The sequence below is a fragment of the Formica exsecta genome, unplaced genomic scaffold (genome assembly GCF_003651465.1).
Source record: "Formica exsecta isolate Colony F162 unplaced genomic scaffold, ASM365146v1 scaffold18, whole genome shotgun sequence".
Classification (NCBI taxonomy): Eukaryota; Metazoa; Arthropoda; class Insecta; order Hymenoptera; family Formicidae; genus Formica; species Formica exsecta.
In genome coordinates this window covers 712,259-724,911 of record NW_021849113.1, presented here as the reverse complement: position 1 = coordinate 724,911, position 12,653 = coordinate 712,259, and the positions used below count along the sequence as shown (strand labels likewise).

Below are 12,653 nucleotides of genomic sequence, written 5' to 3'. Positions count from 1 at the left end.
ATCTATATAATCTGTATTATTATATATTATATAATTATATTATATTATTTTATTATTATATAAATTATATATAATATTATTTATTGAAATTATATTATACAAATTATATTAATTAAAATTATGTTACAAAGCAGTATGAAAAGATTTAATATAAATGATAATCTTTATATTTCCGTTTAAATATAAAATAACATAAAAAATAATTTAAAAACAGGTTTTTTATCTGTGTGAAAATAAAAATGATATAATAAAATATAAAGAAGAGCTGATAATTAAATAATAAAAATACAATTAAAATAAGAAATGAAATTAAGTAATAATATCATTACAAAAGTCGCGTGCCACAATTGAAATTGCTCGTATTAACTTTGAATGAAGATGGCACACGAGATTGCCGGAAACAAACGCAATAAAAATTTCATTCTAATTAACGTGCACCTAATTACAGAGCGAGGCCGCGTTAAACGATACCGTAACGAAGTTCGCTGTTCCGCAATGCGGGTGTCGGTTAGAGTTTCGGAGTTAAGTCGGTTAGCGTGGCCGCGTTAAACGGTCCGCTCGCGAACTTTCGTCTCTCTCTCTCTCTCTTTTTCTTTCTCTCGCTAACAAAGCCGTCGCAGCCGAGGACACAAAGGCGAGGCCTTTTATCGGTGGCACCGTGTAGTTACGTATTCGGGGAGACACGCGCTTTGAAAACATCAGTCGGCAACGGGCGCCGAGACGCGTCCCAGCCAGATTCCGTATTGTTCACATTGTGGCCTCGACTCATCGACCGACCAACCGACCAACCGACTCTCTTAAATATCCGAGAACAAGAGCCGACCTCTCGAGAAGGTAACGAACGGCCCGCTGAAGTGTTTTTTTTCGAAGGAGACAGAAAAGAATGTTTTCCTTACGCAAAGTGCACCCGTTTGGGAAATAGCATTCTCAGCTACATCATAAACGGACTTTATGGATCTTATTTATTATTTATTTATTTATTATTATTATTATTCTTTATTATTTACTTATTTTTTTATTAATACTTATTATTTATTTATTTATTTTATTATTATTTATTTATTATTTATTATTTATGGATCTTACTTAAAAAAAAACAAAGATGAAGGAAGAAATCAAGAAAATACATGTTGTTATCAAGAATCAAGAATCAAGAAAAGAAGTATCTTTTTATTAAATCAAATAAAAATTATTAAGATAAACTGTCTAATTTTTTTAGCATTAGATTTTCATAATTATTCGATAATTAGTACAATAATTATAAAAATCTAATGCTAAAAAAATTCGACAGTTTATTTCAATAATTTTTATTTGATTTAATAAAAAGATACATTTCATTAAGTGGTACATTCTATTAAATAAATTATTCGGTTATATATGGCCTTAAAGCAAAAACACATAATAAAATTGTAATTTTTCTCTTTGAACAAGCAAGTTTGGCATCATTTAGCCCCAATCTCCCTATCTATTCCTTCGATCAGAGACGAGAATAATTTACGACATTAATCGGATCGTCGAGAAAACTGAATCAACTAACTACGATCATACAAGAACGAAGAGTCAGCGTTAAATGTACTTTAGCACCGGGACGAGGTGAGAAATCGGCCAATTATCGATCGCGATTGGCGGCTGATATCGCCGACGACACTGTAAATCGTACGGTCGTATAAGCGAACGAATTCGCGAAATGCGATAAATCGATCAATGAGCGATGTAATTGGACGACGATGAGGAAGAGATAAATGAGAGGAGTCCAGCATCACGACAATAAATGGAAGAGAAATATCACAATAGCGTTTCGTTGTACAGATAATGGTGCCCATGGTGGGCTAGAATCTTCCCTTGGCCGATAGATGGTTGATCCTTTTCAGCAACAAACTAGAAATCCTTCCTACTCTGCCCTTTTTAATTCATATCCATATATGTTTTCCTTTTAATATATAGCGTATAAATTAATATAATTTTCCTCATAATATGTATTTTTTAGAATGGTTTTTAAGGATGTTTTGGCTGTACAATAATAGCAAAAAACTGTCAAAATTAAAAAAGACATATTTCTTACGTTTCTACTGTTTGAAAAATTAAATAAATAAATCCGAATTATAAAAAGAATTAAAGTATCACAAAATAATATGTTTTTTAACGTCTTCGTAAAAGAAAATAGTTGTAATTAATATTTCTCCTAATTTATAATAAAAACTTTTGATCGTGAATACCCCTGAAATCAATTGCAAGAAACAAAAAAACCGAGTAATTTGCAGAAAGAGAGAAAGAGACAGATAATATTTTTCTACAATTTTTAATAAATAACTTTTAAGCGAGTAAATGGATCTAAGTCAAGTTTTGCACAAATATTTATTATAGTTTTCTTAATGTATGTGAAAATTTTTATTTCGATGGTAATGTCTTTTCCTTGTCAAATTTGTCAATAAGTGCTACAATACGCGATTTTCCATAAGAATCAATACTAACTTTAAACTTAAATAATTTCAAAATCGTTAAGAGAATTGTGCTCAGGTTTTGCACAGATACTCAAAAGAAATAGTAGAACAGTCTACGAAATTTTCATGCTTTTGTCAATGTTTTGAGACATGACACACATCCTTAAACAGAAACATTCAATAATAGCATAAATATCACTATGAGGCGATAAAAATTGAAATATATGTGCACCATAAAAAATTGCAGCCGACATAATAACAGCTGATAGGATAACAATGAATGACAACGTTGTACAGCGTGTATACCATGATGTTTGCATTCACGTCGACAAGCATGATATAAGATATCGCAAGGTTATTAATCTTTTTTTTTTTTTTTATTGCAACGCAGTTTGCGATGCTAGTGCAATAACGACGCGCAGTTGCATAAAGTGGGGATACCTACGTAATCTAACTTCTCTCCTCGCGATAAAAACGTCGTGTCGCGAGTTTCACTCCCAAGTAACGGCCTGGAGGAATTGCTGCGCAGAAAGAGCGCGAACGATCGAATAGAGCGACCCTAGAGCTATATCGTATCTAACGATAACGCTGAATATAATCGGCGACTTCGAGGTTGCAGTTTCCGAAGAACTAAACTAGTGCGACTCATATCGACGGATTTCCCCCACAATGAAATGAGTCTGCGTGTCCTATATCCGCGTTGCGTAAGCAATAATTGCATCGAATCACGCGATGCGTCTCCAACAATCCCGCGTTTCTCGCTAATGATCACTTAGCTGGCACTCTCGATATGCTAAAGTGCATCGTATGTCTCATTCAGCGAGTCCTAAGATCCGCAGTTGGACAGCATAATTTTTCTCGTGAAAATCCGGATATCTCCAAAAATTAGAGACTGCTCTCTTGCAACTTTTTTTAAATCTCAGTCGTTAAATTAATGATAATTAAATGATAATTAAATTAAATTAAATTAAATTAAATAATAATTAAATTAAATTAAATTAAATGATAATTGAATTTTTTCAAAAAACAAATTTCATATTTAAATCCTATTTACATGAGATCAGTTTGCAATTTTAATATTATTATGCTGTTATATATTTTTTTCTAAAGCTCAATTACTAAGTGCGTATATCTTAAAAATGATTGATGCCTCGATTTTAGCTTTCATGTGATGGGGAGATATTTAAATTGCATGCATCAAGATAACGGAATTAATAATACGAGAGCACCGTACTTGTGAGTGTGTCCGCTTATATAAATGGTAGATTGAAAGGATAAAACCATTTAAGTGTAATTGACAATCTATGAAGCGAGCCACAACAAGTTCACTTGACTTTGACGTCCTTAACATCGACTTCTTCGCGCTATTCAGTCACGTATGACGTCTAAAGGTTCTTCCCTACTCATTTAGATAGCTTATAATCACTTTACCGCTCGGTTCTTTCTGGTGGCAAAATAAACGATGAAAAACGTTATCTATTAATGCAACATTTCTGCCATAAGAATAGAAATAAGAATATAAATCAATCTCTTCTCAAAATTAGAAAAATTAATTATTTCTAATTAGTCGACGATCGAAAGGAATTTGTAAACTGCCGACTGCACATTAGAATTCTCTCTCTGCTCTTTCTATCTCCTCTCTAGGAGAGAAGTCAAAGGTCGCGAAAGGGCTTTGGCAGGTAGATATAGGCGAGTAATGGTACTTAATAATAGGTTCGTAACGCGCGAGGGCAGGTGTGCGAGTCGAGATGATTAATTAAACAATGATAGGTTTAACTCGCTCCCTCGCGGCTCTTCCACCAAGCTCTCCGGCTCCTTATACGATTGATTGATGATAGGACGGTTCGCGGATGCGAGCCGCGTTGCGTTTACGCATGCGTAAAATCGCGGAAATGCTGGGAAATCACGATTAATTACATCATCGTCGATAATCTCATTCTGCGAATTCTTCGAAGACGTCGGCGATTAGGTCGTTCGACGAGTATACCTGGACGCGCGAAAGGTCGTCCGAAACCGGTATTTGAGTTACGAAACTTGGGACAGAATGGATGAAAGAACCGGACGGAAAAATTCCACATAAAATTGCGAAATAAATTAGAATACCGAATTTTTCCTTTCGAAGTGTGCGATATTCTAGGAAGCAAGCAACTACGTGTTGTTATTAATGTTAGAGATTCATTTCGAGTGTTCTCCAAATCTATGAATTTTCGTTAACATTCTTAGAATCGCGAGAACAAAATTTGCAACGGGGACAAGCCATAAAGGTTGGAGTTTTGGCTACTCTCTTTCTCTTTCTCTCTCACTCTTTTTTACTGTACTTAGTCTCGCTCGTTCCCAAGACAGAAATCGTGACCACCGAAAATACCCTGCGATCATCAAGGGGCATCTGTTCCCTTCTTACAAGCACGTGGTGTAAGATGAGGAGGGCTGTTAAAGTGGCTTCTCGAGGAAATATACTTGCTATCTCCAAAAGAGGAAAAAAAAACAGGGAAAAGAATAACACGAACCCGAAGGAGAAATTCCTCGCGTCCGTGAGTTGTACTCATTATTTTTTCCGAGTTGTTGCCTCTTTACGGTTACCACTGTAAGAAAGATAATCGCGATTAAACGTCATTGATCGCGGCGACAGATATGCATTTCGATATCACGTGTGTCGTAAAAATATATTATCACTTCGCGTACTTGTGATAGAAACATTAATTTAATCATTCATCTTTCTCATTTATTTTTAATCGACAAATCTTTCACTAGTCATGTGCAACGTTTGCCAGCTATTAACTAAATATTTGTAAAGAATAACGATTTAAATATATATATATATATATATATTTTTTTTTATCAAATATTTAATGGAAATATTTATATACATATATATTCACAAATTTTTCTACAATTTTTCTGATTTTGTCCGCTTTTTATTATCGCCAAATTTCAGTTACTTTTCGCGAAGAAGCTTCATTATAAGTTTGATGTGTATTTTGCTGATATTTTGGGGGGACGAGCGAATATTATCACCGAGAAATGAACTTGTTATTTCATAGCGATATACATTAACGCAACCAAGAGCAGTTTTATTCGAAGCACGTGCCTCGGTGTCGAGCCAGCTAAAATTAAACGGGAAAGTGCCCCTCCCTGCTCTCGTGCCTACCCTCCGTCACCGCTCGATGAGCCCCCCTCCTGCCCTTCGATGCCAGCTGGCAACCGGAAGTAAGCGTAAGAAGCCGGGCGAGGAAATAAAGGAAGCAACGACGAGGGGTGATGAAAAACTGTAGACGGGGCTGCAACCGAGAACCGTTGCGGCCCACTTTTATTTCCGTCCGCGTCGTTATTATTCGTGCACGGGGGTCCTCGCTTGATATCCACGGCGGGGTTCATGGGGTGAGAAGAGGAAAGTGCGTAAAAATTCCAAACGAGTCAAACAGCTGACGCGGGAAATTCTTTAACCATTAAGCAATATAAAATTTTACGTTGTTACACTAAAGTAAAATTATGTAACAATCGTGTTTTATTTTTCGAAAGATATTGATAATAATTTAAAAAAAAATTATGTTCAAACCTCTGTTTTTTTCGTAGAATTAAGTAAATTAAATTAAGTTATGTGTTTCAGAGAGAAAATTAAAATTATTAACTAGAATTATTGGCTTTGTTTTTTCTCTTGCAGTCATATCGTATCCATAATCTAATTTGCATAAAACAGATTATATTGATTTTATAAATGACATTGAACCATATATTTTTTTTCCACAAATATATCGCGGCTATAAATTTTCCTTTATCATGAATTTTCCATGAAAACAGAAATACGGCGCTACGTGCTTATGAATTCATTCAAACATGATGATTTCAGCAGGTAGCGAGGGTTCGATTACAAGGATCTCGTACATATTTGTCTAAAGGGGGTCACAGTAAATTTGAAATATCAGTTTATTTATTTAAGAGGGAACGGGGCAAGCTTTTAGTTTCGTGTTCCTATACGATAAACTAACCACTAACGTGCGAAAGTAAACCTCATCTCTGGATAAGTATAATCTTTCATAAGAAGAATAAATCATTAATATCATAATGAAAACAAATCATCGCGTTGTATTTTTATACACGGCGTTGAAAAAGGTGAAAGGAAAGTTTTTCTAATAAAAGTCCAAGAGGAGAAATTTATATACTGCGGCGCCCCTTTAGAATACGAAAGAGTCTAAGAGATATGAAGAAGGCAAAGAACGGCTTTACTGTCAGTGCGACGAGTAAGGAGGAGTAAAAACGCATCATTTTCGCAGAGTCGATGGGAAGCCTATCAAACTAACTGCTCGCTCGTAGTTGGTAACACTCGTGAACCTGCTCGACCAGGTCGAACCACATCCTGCGCGTGATCGTTTCCGCAAGAAGCCAGTCGACTGCTGTCCTCTCGACGCTCGGTACAATATTGCAGATCCATTAATAATATTAGATTACCAAAGTTAGAATCAATCCTAGATTTTTATAAACACTCGTTTAACTGTCCGTTTAAATTACCAGAGCAAATATTTATGTATCTTATTCTTTTAATTCTGAGCTCAACTAATTTATTATATCCTGAGCTTGCAGTTTTATTTATTTGATAAAAGAAAAACACCTACACTATTGACTATTTTAATTTTTTAAATATTTTTTTTTATCAAATAATTTTATGACAGTATATATTTATAAATAATATTGGTTTTAATAATTTTGTGAATTTATGATTAAAAATAATATCTATATGAAACTCTGTTTATATTGTATTGTATGCAAACTAGTAACGTATATGCGTTCGTCAATATTTTGCTCTCTCTCTCTCTCTCTCTCGACCTCGGTGTTCCCCGGGGAATGTAAATTCTGATTTCACCAGGATTTGCGATATCCCTGGCGAGATACTTGAGCCTGAAGGTTCAAGGCTAACTATATACTTTCAACCGCATTGCTCGCGGCTCTCCGTGTAGCTTGAGGAGAAGTTACGCTGGGTGTCGGCGGCGCATAGGAATATTATCTAGCGGACATAATAATTTATTAATCGCACCGCAATGATGTCTTAATAATCCTGCAAAGCGTATACATAATCCTATACACAAATAATAAATAATGCAACTGAGAATGCGTGTTACGTTGATTTTATCGTCGTGACTACATCAAAATCATTTAGTAAAACATAGCGTTACGAAGATTAAACTTCTTAGAAAAAATATACATATAAATCTTAATATACTACGCAAAAAAATTAAAGAGCCACTTCGTCGCGTATAATCGGATTGAGGTCAATAAAAAAGCGTTACAAAGCTTGAAGTTTCTAGTTTCAGAATCTTTTAGTCGATTTCAATTATTTTTATTTGTTACAAAATTACATTATGAAAAAGCGATATTCGTCGATTGAACAAATTTTTCAAAAGTTTGTCAAAAAGTGCCGAAGAAAAAAGAAATTGTAGCATAATTTCGTTAACTGGATTTTAAAAAGCAGAGTTTTAATCATTAATCTTTAGTCTTTAATTTGCTTTTTTAATGAATGCCCTACGATTTTTTTTTCGCCGAGTTATTCACTATTGAAGTAAAATCAATCTATTGACTTTGAGCGTTCATGACTAGTGAAAAAATTATTGCACAATGATAATTAAAAAAGTAATTTAAAGAGAAAAGTCGGTACCTTAAAATGCATTTATTGCTTTCTCAATCAATATCCATTGTTGAAGTGTAATCGTTACTTTAAAATCGAGTAAAAATTGCACTTTTACTTTTTTTCATTTAAATCAATGCAAATTAATGAAAAAAAACACTAACATTTTTATGAACTCTACAATTTTACAGGTAAAAAGTATCCCAATTACTAGTGCAAGAAATCATAGGACATTCATTAAAAAAACAAGTTAAAGATAAAACTGCTCTTTAAAATTCAATTAACGAAATTGTGCTACATTTTTTTTTCTTCGATACTCTTTAACAAACTTTTGAAAAATTTGTTCAATCGACGGACGTCGCTTTTTCATAATGTAATTCTGTAACAAATAATAATTGTAATATAATTTTGTATAAAATTTCTTCTTCTAAACAAAAATTTAATATCTTGCACAATCGATGAGAGATCGAATATATTCGAAACGACCCGGTGTTACGTTACATCTGGCAGACGTTATTTTATCTGCTTCTTCCCGGCGGCGCCGGGGGAGCTTGTTCACCCTTGGGAATTAAAATTCTCACCGCCTCATGGAGAAGACTCCGAAACCCGATGTCGTTTGTGCCGGCGATTACCTGAGTCAGCTGTCTTAGCTGGAAGCGCCTTTGCAGAATCTCAGGACTCACGGCATAGGAGGCTGGAAAAAAGTGTGGGTTCTTTCCTACGGGTGTTTTCGAACAACCGATTCCCTAGGGTGGAAGAAGCTCCCTCTCGGCCGAAGAAAGGAGGAAGAAGCCTCAGCTATTTGCCCGTGGAAGCCGTGAAATGAATCTCCATCTCTCGAATGTTTCGTTCTAAATAGGCAAACCGCGACAACATTCAACTGCGCGAGTAGTCGCGATTTTTTATATTAAACGGGGCGATTTAATTAATTACATCAGAATGAATCAGAGCAATTTGCGTATGTAATCGTCGCGGATCGACTCGTAATTTAACGTGAATTACACTGCATTGATATAAAATATGTTATGAACGATGGTTTCTAATTTCTTTTAATATAATAACAAAAGTGCATATTCTCAGATTTATAGTAAAAAAATGCTTCAAAGAGGGTGATTTTTATAGTTTCTATTTGAAATCATTTATGATAATTCAATTGCATCCGCGAGGAATAAAGAAATGAGTTAAAATGTGTCGATACGTTTCTGAGAAGTCGACACTGATTTCGAAAAGAAAACACGCTATTGTTACGCGCGGTGATAAAATCGTGGTTTCCTTGATTTTACGATCGTTCGAAGTAACGGAGATCGGAAAAAGCGGCTCTAAGCTAAACGTGACAATTCTCTGTTATTTGACCTTTAAAATCTTATTCCTTTCTTTACCGAAATACTTTTCAATATAGATAAAAAGAATATTGATCCGACGTAGAAAAAAGAATTTCAATTTTGTCGCACATTGATTTGTCGCTTTAAGTTTGCTATTAGAAAAATTTAAATTCTCTTCTATCAGTAGAAGATAAAGCAACGTATAGGTATATATTACCTAATGTATAACCTAATAAATATATATTAAACTAATGTAATATCTTTATTTATGGTACCCATATTTCTATATCTTTATTTTTATTTTTTGTCTTTATTTTTATGCATTGTGTACATTGTTTTTTGATCATTTCGATCATTAATTTAGTCTGCTATTAAACTTTTGAAGATTAATTAAAATCGATAATCTAACCGTATATGTTCTTTTCTTTAACTTTTTAGAGGCGCGATTAAAAAACGCCACATTCCACGGACATTCCACAGGTACCCTTTAAGACATTTACTCTCTCAGCTCGCGCATTATCTATCCTTCATTACATCCTTGGAGGTGGACCAAAGTGGATAGCTTCGAGCGACTCATTAACTTCGACCCGTGTAACTTCGTCTTTAGATGTTACCCTATTTCTTGCCTCCGTGAAAAGCGTTTAAAAACAAAAAGGACGCCGAGAATAAGAGATTCTTTGTGTCGGTACAATAACACCCGGGGCTTAATCTCCTCTGCTCGAATGAAACTCGCTTTCGGCACCTTCTTGCGATCCGTTTCCCACGGTGCCATAAACCAGGTAAACCCCCGGAATGTTTTCCCCACAAAGTGAACCTCTTCACCGCACTTCTTCTCTTCATCATCTCAATCTTTTTCCTCGTTTCGCCTCCACTATTCTCCGTGAAATTGAGATGGAATGTTGTCCCTTAGCGTCATTTCGATTGATAGAGAGAATTGCCAGAAATAGTAATGTGTCATGATAACGTTAGAGAGAGAGAGAAAAACCGATTTGCATAAGAGATAATTATCCCATTAAGTTGTTAAAAAAAGATCTAAGAGAAAGTAGAAAAAATAGAAACTGGGCTCAAAGCCCCATTAATTCTAGCCTTTCGATTGCCTGTCGATCAAACCTAATGACAGCAATGTATCAAAATGCAAATATTACGAGGAATTGCCTTGGACCTTACGTACAACGCGGAAAAATATCGTAATCATGGAGAGCCGTCTTATGCAACTGGAGCAGTTCGAGCGTGAGAGTATTACGTCCCCCCAGCAATTTGCCAAGTTCCTAATTTTATTCAATAGCCCAAAGCAGGATTGCCATCACACTGATGACATAGTAATAACCAATCATCTTATTATTTTTTAATCTTGACAATCGTTATTGTCAAGAGAGAACTAACAATCGCGATTTTATCACTCAAAATAGCGCAGTAATTGCGTGCCAATCACGCCGGTAAAATCGTCTAATCCTAAAATCCTTAATCCTCGGTAAGTGAGATAAAAATGAAAAAATGGAGCTTCCTGGATGGGATACTCACGGACTGGTATTTTCTTGGGATCAACGGTGCCGAGTCGCTCCTCGATCTTGTCGATCTTGCGACGCAGGTGACCGCTCCTCTCGGCGACCTGGCCCAGTTCGGCGGTGAGACCCGCGAAGATGTCCTCCGCGACGGTCAGCAGGGAGGCCAGCTGCTTGAGGGAGCTGGTCAAGGCACCGTTCGCCACCGCCTCGAGCTCGGCGCCCACCGGCCAACCCGGCTGCGAGCCCCCCGGCACGTGGCCGCGGCACAGGTGCCGCGGCTCCACTTTTCGCATCACAAACGGCATCACGATGACGAGGACGACGACGATGACATGCTGCGTGCTCCCGGTGAACCTACACACTCGCGCATAACAACACACTCTGGCTTCGGATCTCCCTCATCACCGGGGCACCGCATCATCGTCGCCGCACGCCGTTCCGCGAGACCGATGGAACCCCGCCGCGATTTCGACGCGCCGGCTACAGCGCGACTCCATGCACTCCGTCGTCGGCTTATATCCCCGTCACTTTTCCTTCGTGTATTCCTCTCTATCGCGTCGATCGCCTCGTTTCCCTCTTCTCTCGTTTCTATTTTTTTTCCCCTTTACCTTCTCAGCACTTTCACTTCGCACACTCTCACGGTCGGTCGAAGCGCGAGAAATTCGATCAGGATTCGCGCGCGATCATCGAGATCCCGACCCTTGGATCCCGGAGGAGATGATAATGCGTGTACAGCATCATTGCGGTGGATCCCTTCAACCGCGAGATCCTTTCGCGCCGATTTTTTTCGCGGGATGAGATTTTGTTGCCGGGAGTCAGGTAGGTGAAAACGCGGTGAAAACGACCGATGGAACGCCGGCGAAACGTACCGCGCGCCGCGACGATGGTACGCGAAGTGCCGGCCGGTCTGGCAACCAGTCTCCGACCAGCTGGCTGGTTCTCCCATTCAAGCGAGTGTCCGAAAGCCGCCTTTGCCAACCGTCTGATTCGGAGACCCTACCCTCATCGCCATCTGCCGACTGGTCTCTGGCTGGTGTGACGGTATCTACTGCCGTTACAACAATTCCCTAATATTATTTCACTGAAAAATTTGGTTTAAATTTAATAACTTATTTTAATTTATATCGCATGTCCCAAACGGTCCACAAATTTTTATGTCAATTTAACGTAATATAGATATGTTAAATGGTGACAATAATACTATGTTAATATCTCAATACAAAAAAAAAAATAAATGCAAATTTCATAGTAATATGAAATAAATTTTGTGTAAAATTAATATATTTTTAATGATAAAATTAACTTGAAAAAATATTATTAACTGTAGTTACTCTCACTCCTATTGTATAATAAACTCAACATTTTTTTTTCTGTAAATTTTAACAGACAAATCCTGTTACTAATAATACGGAACATATCTATTGTATAAAATTAAAAATGTGTGGACATTGTGTTATTTTTATACTTTTTTCAGTTGTTTTAATAATTTAACATTTGAGTTTAATTAACACAAGAGCGATATGTTAAATTAACAGATGAATGTGTTAAATATTTAACACAAACATTTTTACCGGCATATTTTTTAACAAGAAAATACAAATTTTCCAACAATGTTCGCACTTAAAATATATATAATAGAAAAATGAAATATTAAAAAAACATATCGATATAAATTAATGAAACATGCAAATAATACAATATTAATGTAAAACACGAAGTCCCTGCATCGTGTTGGCTTAACCAACAACGAATAACGTAGGAACCAGAC

General features: G+C 36.3%; 1 protein-coding gene across 1 annotated transcript in view; it reads right to left on the bottom strand.

The window, feature by feature from the left end:
* The window catches only part of LOC115233642 (mucin-4), a 100,135-nt gene extending 88,356 nt beyond the window's left edge, over nt 1-11,779 (bottom strand). Inside the window, exon 1 of the mRNA XM_029804185.1 lies at nt 10,902-11,779. Within this exon, the coding sequence (XP_029660045.1) occupies nt 10,902-11,190 (289 nt within the window). The 5' untranslated portion in view covers nt 11,191-11,779. The remainder of the gene's footprint in view (nt 1-10,901) is intronic.
* Nucleotides 11,780-12,653: the final 874 nt, after the last annotated feature.